Genomic DNA, 9,657 nt, shown 5'->3' on the forward strand with positions numbered 1-9,657 from the left:
GCTCGTTTGGATGAAAAATAGTTTGTAGCTCGTTGTTAACCTCACTACGTTTGGAAAGCTGCGCCATTCGTGATTTAATATCATTTTGCTGTAGAGTAATTGAGTAATAGCGTTTATAAAAACGAGAGCACGGATTATGAATCTGTGCGTACAGTTTGTTAAACCGAGGGAACAGATTTGTATTCTGTGTGCACGGTTTAGTTTTTTTCCTCATCTGACCCCAGGGGGGCTCCAGAAGTTAGGGCTGCACGGTATGAGGAAAATATGCGATGGCGTTGTTGAATATTGCAATGACAATATTACTAAGATATTAGAATGTACTTAGTTATGCGGCTGTAACATACTGGTTACATGATACAATATATTGCTCGTTCAATTGAAAAAAAACTTGATTTAACAAAACACTGAACTTTACACAAAAGGCAGGCACCAATAAAAAAAAAAAAAAAAAAAAAAGTGTTACATTTAAATTTGAAGTTTTAAACCTTGTTCAACTATCTCGATGCATCCCTGAGTGTCTTTTGCAATGTGTTTATTGCTGAAGTGATACCGAGTTTTTAAAACAAAAAGGATTATTTGTGCCGCCTAACATAAGTGAGGTGCTACCTGAGTCATGAGGGTATTATAGAATGGATTCGATGGACAAAGTCCAGTGTAAGAGACCAGGAAGGAACAGTGCAAACTCAGGGTTCAACCTAGGTCAAGATGAACCATTTCTACAGGGGAGATGAGAGAGAGAGAGAGCGAAGAGAGAGAGAGAGAGGAGAGAAGAGAGAGAGAGAAGAGAGAGAGAGAGAGGAATAGAAAATAAAAGCTCCAGTGAAATGAATGCAAACAATAGCAAACAAGAAGTCATGTTGAAGCATCCCTGTTAGATGCCCTGAGGCAAGACACATGTTAAGGGGTTCTAGTAAAAGAGAGAAGTGAGAGATTTGCACCAGCAGCGAGGAGAGAGAGGAGGAGAGGAGAGGAGAGAGAGGAGGAGAGAGAGAGAGAGAGAGAGAGAGAGAGAGAGAGAACGAGTGAGGTGTAGAGGAGTCGATGGGGAGAGAGTGAGAGGGAGAGACGAGGAGGAGAGGAGAGAGAGAGAGAGAGAGAGAGAGAGAGAGAGAGTCCAGTCTAGGGTAGTAACCTTCCAGGAATATTCAAAAGGGAAAAGAAACTTTTCATAGGAATAAAATGAAAAGATAGGGTTCATTTGCTCAGGCACTATTTTGCATGTCATTTACAGGGAGAAACCAACCTTTTACCATAGCATAAGCAGACATAATCCATCATTCAAAGCATACAGTGTGAAATGTGGCATGTGGTGAGTTAGCTGGCGAGCTAATTAACTAATGGGTAAAGGCAGTTAGTAGCTGACAACGTGGGCAAGTGTGTGCACACTGGCATGATTAATCCAGCTCCATCCCCCATGGTAACTAGCAGGTGTTAACAAGTTCTAACGTGTGTACTTCACTTGAGGCCACTATCTGTTGGTTCACTGAAATATCATAAAAATATTAAGTATATTCACTCCAGTAATATAATCACAACGTGCCTGAGAGCATGCAGTCCCTTGGCTCACACAGTGCAGTAGTGTGGGCTGCACATGTGATGGGAGAGAGAGTTGTCCATTTACTAATTCCTATGTAATGGGATGCTGGCAACTGATCTGTACATGTGATGAAAGAGTGCACTGGTTGCAATTCAATAAAATGGGCATTTTTAACCAAAACATGCCATAAGACATAACCTTTTATGGCTTTTTTTTTTACCCCCAAATAGATTCAGTGTTAAAAGTTCCACATTTGAAATTTAAATTGTGCACACTTTTCAAAGAGCTTTGCTTCCCATTGAAATTTCCAGACCCTTTGCAACGAGGCATTAAGTGAAGATTAGCGCACCCCCCGGGCCAATGTCCTGGGAGATTACGATCATCTGGTCTCAGTACTGACTTTCACTAAAGCTCGTCAAGGCAACCCATACACGCGAACACACATGCTAACCTATTCCCAGGGAAACGCATCAGATGCAATCCTAACACAGCCATCATATTGTGCACATTAGCATCCGCGCAGATGAACACACACTGTATCGATGCAGCAACATCTGACGTGAGCTAACAGCTGGAGGGAAACGCACGCGCTGTCCCGCCACACACCTTCAGCACTTGGTTGCAGCAGAAGGCGAAGGTTTCCAGGTCAGCCAGATGTTCCACCACCTCAGAGGCTACGACCGCGTCGAACTGGCCCGCCCCCTGCTCCTCCTCTGCTTCATCGCCCTCTGCCGCGAGCTCCTCCAGAGTGCTGGCCCGGTAGCAGACCCGCTCACAGAGGTCCGGGTCTGTGGATGAGTGCAGCTGGGCTGTACCGATGCTGTCGCCTACTGGATCTATACCCAACACATTAGCCCCCAGGCGGCCTAGGGGCTGGTGTGGGGCGAGGAGGAGAGAGGGGGAAGAGAAAAGTCAAAACTGCACTAGGTCAATTTCTAAAATAAATCCCATACAACAGTAGAGCAACATTAAGTTATAAACTATAATCCATATTATAGAAAAAGAGTCCATCACATAGTGTTAGATAACAATACAAGACAATTGATGTGGACAAACGTCAGGAAGTGTGGAATATATGACAAACCATGTTGATGATGTTGCTGCTAGTCAGTCTCCCAATTCTAAAATTTAATAGACTTAAGCAATGTCATCTATTTTCCTGAAATTAACTTTTTCGACCACCTGGCACAGTCACTTTTTACCAGCCTTTTTTGTTTTTTTTGCCTTGTTAAGGTGAAAATCAGGAATTGCTGTGTCTCTACGATCCTATCCCGTCCTATTCATCGTAGCCTACTTGTGGACCTTGTGCCGTCATCACGCGCTGTATTAGGGGGGTCCACCTTGATAATCCAGCATAAAGGTGATCCACAGCATAGTCCACAATGACTGCTGCTGTACCAAGTGTGTGAATAACTCAGAAAGAGCAAACTCTGTCTGAGAAATGTGTGTTAACGGCATTTTAGACCAGGTCATAAGCATCCCAAGGGCTTGGTTGAGTGTGAACAACAATGCCCTCTTCTGGACAGAAGTGGACACACAGGCCCGTGCGGTGAGCTGCACTTGCCCAGGGGCCGATCTCCGTCCTACCACAGCTGATCCCTTCTGATGGGAAAGGGGTGTAGTGACAAGACACCCAGAGACACAACCACAGTTGCAATCTTAACAGACCCACTGTTTTTGTGTGTGTGTGTGTGTGTGTGTGTGTGTGTGTGTGTGTGTGTGTGTGTGTGTGTGTGTGTGTGTTTGTGTGTGTGTGTATCCGTGTCTAAATATGGCAGCCTGTGTGACAGAGCCGAACAAGCACAGGACCTGATTTTGTCTTCTCAAATCACACAATGCAGCTGGTACGTCCTCTGCTCAGATAACGGCGGAGACAGAAGCCCTGTCCTGGCTGCCGAGCTTTCAACTCTAACAAACAGATAAACAAGTGTAAATGAGCGACTGTCCGCTCCACCACACTGAGACCAGTCACATCAAAAGGGCAGCAGAATTAGGCTGACGTTAAAATGTTTTGTTAGTGTATGTATGTGAAAGGACTGGCACTATAATGCACTGGGAGCAGAATCCTACTCTGAAACAGACCGCTATCTGGAGGGAAAAGAACTCAATGTGGCGTGAAAGGTAGCAACTGAAACTATTGGGAGTGGACAGAGGACGGATAGGGGCAAGGCTATTTCGGTCTACATGTCCTTGTTCGCACTGGATCGGCAGCTTTCTCGCAAAAGACACGTGCAGCCGCTTACCTCTGTGAGCAGGCCTCCTCCACAGCCGACATCCAGTATGCGGAGTCCTCGGAGAGGTTTCCCAGGGTGACGGACTCCGTGCACATTCAGCAGATTATCCCTGAACAGGTAAAGAAGTGGGTTCAATTTCAAATAAAAAAAAAAAACGACACATATCCTCCTCTTACTCTCCAACATACATCCATCATGAGGGAAGGTGTGTGTATTCTGTAAAATCCACAGCGCGCCCCAATAGCTCAGTTGTTAGAACGGGCGCCCATATTTTACATACACACACCACACACAAACATATATATATATATATATATATATATACACTCCGACCCCATCTGTTTCAGAGTAGGATTCATATATATATAATATATATATATATAATATATATATATATATATATATATATATTAATATATATTATATATATACACTCACCGGCCACTTTATTAGGTACACCTGTCCAACTGCTCGTTAACAGTTAATTTAAGCAGCGGCAACTCAGTGCATTTAGGCATGTAGACATGGTCAAGAGAATCTTCCTGCAGTTCAAAACGAGCATCAGTATGGGGAAGAAAGGTGATTTGAGTGACTTTGAACGTGGCATGATTGTTGGTGCCAGAAGAGGGCTGGTCTGAGTATTTCAGAAAAAATGAATTACTGGGATTTTCACGCACAACCATCTCTAGGGTTCAGAGAATGGTCGAAAAAGAAAAACATCCAGTGAGCGCGCAGTTCTGTGGGCGGAAATGCGTTGATGCCAAGGTCAGAGGAGAATGGCCAGACTGGTTCGAGCTGATAGAAGGGCAACGTGACTCAAATAACCAACCGTTACAAACAAGGTGGGCAGAAGAGCATCTCTGAACGCACAGTACGTCGAACTTGAGGCAAGATGGGCTACAGCAGCAGAAGACACATCGGGTGCCACTCCTTTCATAAGAACAGGAAACGGACACAATTTGCACAAGCTCACGAAATTGGACAATAGAAATTGGAAAAACGTTGCCTGGTCTGAGAGTCTGATTTCTGCTGCGACAGTCGGATGGTAGGGTCAGAATTTGGCGTCTACACATGAAAGCATGGATCATCCTGCCTTGTATCAACGGTTAGGTGGTGGTGGTGGTTGTTGTGTGGGGAATATTTTCTTGGCACTCTTTGGGCCCCTTGGTACCAATTGGCATCGTTGCAACGCCACAGCCTACCTGAGTTTTGTGTGACCATGTCCATCCCTTTATGACCATAATGTACCCAATCTTCGATGGCTACTTTCAGCAGGATAATGCGCCATGTCATAAAGCTGGAATCATCACAGACTGGTTTCTGAACATGACAATGAGTTCGCTGTACTCAAATGGCCTCCACAGTCACCAGACTCAATCCAATAGAGCATCTTTGGGATGTGGGTGGAACGAGATTCGCATCATGGATGTGCAGCCGACAAATCTGCGGCAACTGTGTGATGCCATCATGTCATATGGACCAAACTGCCTGAGGAATGCTTCCAGCACCTTGTTGAATCTATGCCACAAAGAATTGAGGCAGTTCTGAGGCAAAAGGGGGTCCAACCCGTTACTAGCATGGGGTACCTAATAAAGTGGCCGGTGAGTGTATGAATCCTACTCTGAAACAGAGGTGGGTCGGAGTGTATATATTAGATATATATATATATATATATACATACTCCGACACACGGCTCTGTCATTCACACTCTCTCTCCCCTTTCATTTCTTCAACTGTCCTGTCAATAAAGGCTTAAAAATGCCCCAAAACTAATCAAAATAATAAAAATAAAAACATCCACAGCCTAATACGGCTTAGCATAGAGTAGTAGGGCGTATGGAAGGCTGGAGACCGTGCAAATCTCTTCATTGCTTACACCATATACTGTCACAACCATCTTCATTTCACCGTGGGCTACAGTGTCTGCCCTCCAACAACCACAAATATCCGCTGGCTACAAATTCCTCCCAGGCTCGCTCCTCTGTTCCTTCCTACCTACCTTCCCTCGCACACTGTCTGCCTCAGGCATTAACCATGCAGAACAGGCCGAGGTCTGGGTTTCCATCGTCCTCATTATAGCTCTACTGGGGTGTAGGAGCACCCGTGCAAGCAGCCAAGGAGGGAGGATTAGGTGTTGGCAGACATCCACCTAACTAACCCCCAACCCCACCACAGCACAGCACAGAAGGACGCATACAAAACAGAGCCCGACCGATATTATCAGCCAATATTAGGTGTTTCTTGACATATAGGCATTTATAATGGCCGATTTAAAAAAAAAAAAAAAAAGACAAATTGTATGCCTTTGTTGACAGGAGAGCTGAAAACATAAAAGGGGAGAGAGGTAGGGAATGACATTCAGCAAAGGGCCGCAGGTTGGAGTCAAACCCTGGCCCGCTGCGTCAAGGAGTAAACCTCTACTCTGGTCTCATATCACGATAGCGATATAATATCGATGTATTGTCCAGCTCTAGCAGCGTATTCAATAAAGTGATCATTGTAAGATTGCCGGCGTCTCAAAGGTTGAACAGCAACAGGAGCAGTGGTGCTGCTGCGTCTCATTCAGACACGCCCTGAGGGCAGACTCACATCGGGCAAATCAGCCCCACTCAGACACACACACTGGCCCTGGATCTGTCATGCTGTCACCATGAACACACATCATCCCCACCACTACCACCACCAGGACGGTGGTGGGGGGCGTGGGGGGCTCTGGGCTGGATGGGTAATGTCGTGATTATGTTGCGGGGCCCCGGGCAGCAGATCTTATCAATCAAAACAGACGCAGCCACAAAACGTGTAGGCTCCGTGTGTAGCGCTGGGGCGGTGGAAACGCTGCTTAAAATGTGCTGACGTGTGAAGGAATCCTGTCGCTTTCAATCCATGCCACGCCAGTGTAGCCCTGATGTGGGTTTTTGCTCTGAAATACCACAAGGCTGGATCCCCTCCAGGTTATGTTTTGACACAATTGCTTGCCGCCTCTGCCTATCCATCCCGCGTTGACAGTGACTTAGGGGTGACTTTAAAAAAAATATATATACATATGACTATTGACATGCATATTAAGTCCAAACACACACACACACACCGTATAAAAGGCACCCTCAGGTCATTCATGGCATGAAGAGCTGAGAATTCTCCCTGTTCGTCCCACCACTTGCCGGCCAGAGACTGGAACCGCCTCAGCTCATCGGGGTCCACTGTAGTCTGGGAGGCGGACCGAGCACTGCGCATGGGGAAACAGACAGGACGACATCAACAGTGTACAGTAGGGCTGGGCGATATGGAGAAAATCAGACATCGCCGTATTCTTGTCCTAATACCTCGATGACGATATTGTGGCGATATTACACGGTTGACAACGGGTGCTTTAACAAAATATCTTTACAAATATAAATAAATAATCTTCAGAAATGTGGATATAGTGACTAAGTGGGTAAAGGCAAAAAGAAAGAAGAGCTAGTGCAGCCTTTAAAACCGGGAAAAGACAACACTTATGCCATTCACGATTACTATTTTCCAAAATCTAAGATGATATCTAGTCTCATTTCACGATATTGACATAATATTGATATATCGCCCAGACCTAGTGTACAGGCCTAAACACAACACCTAATGCAGGGGACACACAACAGCCAATGACACATACAACCTTGGAACCATGGATTCAAAAGTCCCAATCTTAAGCTGCCGGTATACCAGCCGCACTCGAGGTGGCGCACAGATGTGACGTCAAAACGATGTGGATCCCGCTGGCGCGCCAGGATTTTGATTTTGAGGAAAGACAACACTTACCATGTAACGATATAATGATTACGGCTGGGTGATAGGGAGAAAATCAGATATCACGATATTCTGGACCAAATACATCGATATCGATATTGTGGCAATATTGTAGTGTTGACAACTGATGCTTTGACAAAATGTCTTCACACTTAGGTTTAAGATAAATAATCATCAGTAATGTGGATATAATGACTAAGTGGGGAAAAGGCAAATAATAGAACAGTTACAACAGGCTGGTGTGTTCAGAAAGTCACACCAATTTACTGTAATTCAGCCTTTAAAACCAGGAAAAGACAACACTTATGTCATATTACAACATTCAAAATCTAAGACCATATATCTAGTCTCATATCACGATATCAATATAACATTGATATATTTCCCAGCCCTAATGACGGTTCTTCAATATCCAAGACGATATCTAGTCTCATATCATGATATTAATATAATATCGATATATTGCCCAGCCCTTTCTGATACACTTTCTGTAATAAAACATCTAAAAGCAAAATTACAATCCCTGGAACAAATTCTTATTAAAAGTCAACGGTCTAATTTGTGTCAGTTAAAGAGTCCTTGACAAGGAAAACTTATCCCAAACTATTAGTAAAATATACACAGAACCTGCTTTATACAGACAAGTGAAAGCTCAGTGTAAATGACCTTTATTTGATTTAGGTAACTTGAACCCATTCATAACGACTTTCAAGGGATCAACGTTAACTCACACTTTGATATGCCAAGTATTAGCGTGGCAGGTAGGGAGACACGGCCACAGGGACACGCCAACACGAGTGGGTTACACGCACAGCTCTCATGCCACCATGGCCGCGAGCGTAACATTTTAAGAAAGGATAACTAAACACTAAACGAAAGTCAACATTAACTAAGTGAAGCTCTGACTGTATCGCACTGTGAAGAGAGGTCTGTCAATGCGAGACTTTACCTGACGTGACACGGAACGGGATTTTGCTGAGTATTCAGACAGGCGGTTCTCTGGAGCCACAGTGTCCGCTGTTTACACACCGCAGTCCAGCTAAAGCCGCTCCGTCCTGCCGCACTCGGGAGCCCGCCGCAGGCAGTGGCCGTCGAGAGCCCGCCGCAGGCAGTGGCCGTGTTCCGGCTGTACAGCGCTAACATGACGCGGCCGAACTTATTCGCGTACATGCTGTCCAAACAGCTTTGCAGCTATCCGCTGTAACGTTAAATGAGTTCACTCAAAGCACCTCAAACCGTCGCTGGTTCACTGCCATGAATGTGTTGGCTGCACTTGAAAAAGTGCACCCGTCTTTATTACTCGGGGAGAAACATAGCACACTTTAGTTCCTATTGTCCCGACACTTGTTGCAAAGTATCTGTCACTCCCTCACTTCTTTAACCGTCTATGGTCAATCCCCGATGTAAATCGAGTTAAGATGTGAGTCGCGCTTGCGTCACTTTGTGACGTGTAGCCCACAATTTGCAAACGAGGGACTTCAGTGATATCAATACAGATTAAAAATAGACCTAATTAACAAAGTTTGTTCACTGCTGGCTAAGTTAACACCAAACACAACAAATGCCGTCAGTTGAATGGCGTTTTGAGCTAACGTTAGCAATGAAACAACCATAGACCGCTACAAAGTTTTTGAAATGACTGCTAGTTTAGCTACAAGCTAGCAATCAAACACAACTATGGGTGTCACTTGAACGGCGTTTTGAGCTAACGTTAGCAATCAAACAATCATTGATAGCTGGAACGTTTCGGAATTAATTTCCATCTTCTGATATTGTTTGTAATGAGAAATGTTTCTTTTTTCGTGGATTTCACAAATTTCAGTATGACAGTTGTGCTGTGAACCATTAAATCCAACCTGCAGCCGACTCACATCGGGCAGTGACTGTACCACCGGGAAACAAGTAGCTGTATAAAGAATTTTATTGTGTAATAAATGCCTGATGACTACATTAACATTTACAATGTAAGGGTTCTGTTATGTAACATAACTCATATCATATAATAACTAGCTACAGGCTTTAGGTTTTCAGAAGTTCAGTTATCCATACTGTATGGTGAACTATGCAATCCTTTGACAGTTTGTTGTAATAACAGCTTTTATG

General features: G+C 44.5%; 1 protein-coding gene and 1 long non-coding RNA gene across 3 annotated transcripts in view; one reads left to right on the forward strand and one right to left on the reverse strand.

The window, feature by feature from the left end:
- coq3 (coenzyme Q3 methyltransferase) overlaps positions 1-8,855 on the reverse strand; it is a 12,111-nt gene extending 3,256 nt beyond the window's left edge. The window contains exons 1-4 of one of the 2 annotated variants that reach the window (XM_032519413.1): positions 8,504-8,855; positions 6,860-6,997; positions 3,781-3,880; positions 2,144-2,410 (exon numbers count right to left, since the gene is read on the reverse strand). In XM_032519413.1, the coding sequence (XP_032375304.1) occupies positions 2,144-2,410; positions 3,781-3,880; positions 6,860-6,997; positions 8,504-8,724 (726 nt within the window). In that variant the 5' untranslated portion in view covers positions 8,725-8,855. The remainder of the gene's footprint in view (positions 1-2,143; positions 2,411-3,780; positions 3,881-6,859; positions 6,998-8,503) is intronic. The other variant, XM_032519415.1, reaches the window with a different exon arrangement.
- Positions 1-9,657, forward strand: part of LOC116691634 (uncharacterized) — a 116,983-nt gene that overhangs the window by 71,998 nt on the left and 35,328 nt on the right. The gene's annotated exons all lie outside the window — the stretch shown is intronic.

Source organism: Etheostoma spectabile, chromosome 6, assembly GCF_008692095.1.
Source record: "Etheostoma spectabile isolate EspeVRDwgs_2016 chromosome 6, UIUC_Espe_1.0, whole genome shotgun sequence".
Lineage (NCBI taxonomy): Eukaryota > Metazoa > Chordata > Actinopteri > Perciformes > Percidae > Etheostoma > Etheostoma spectabile.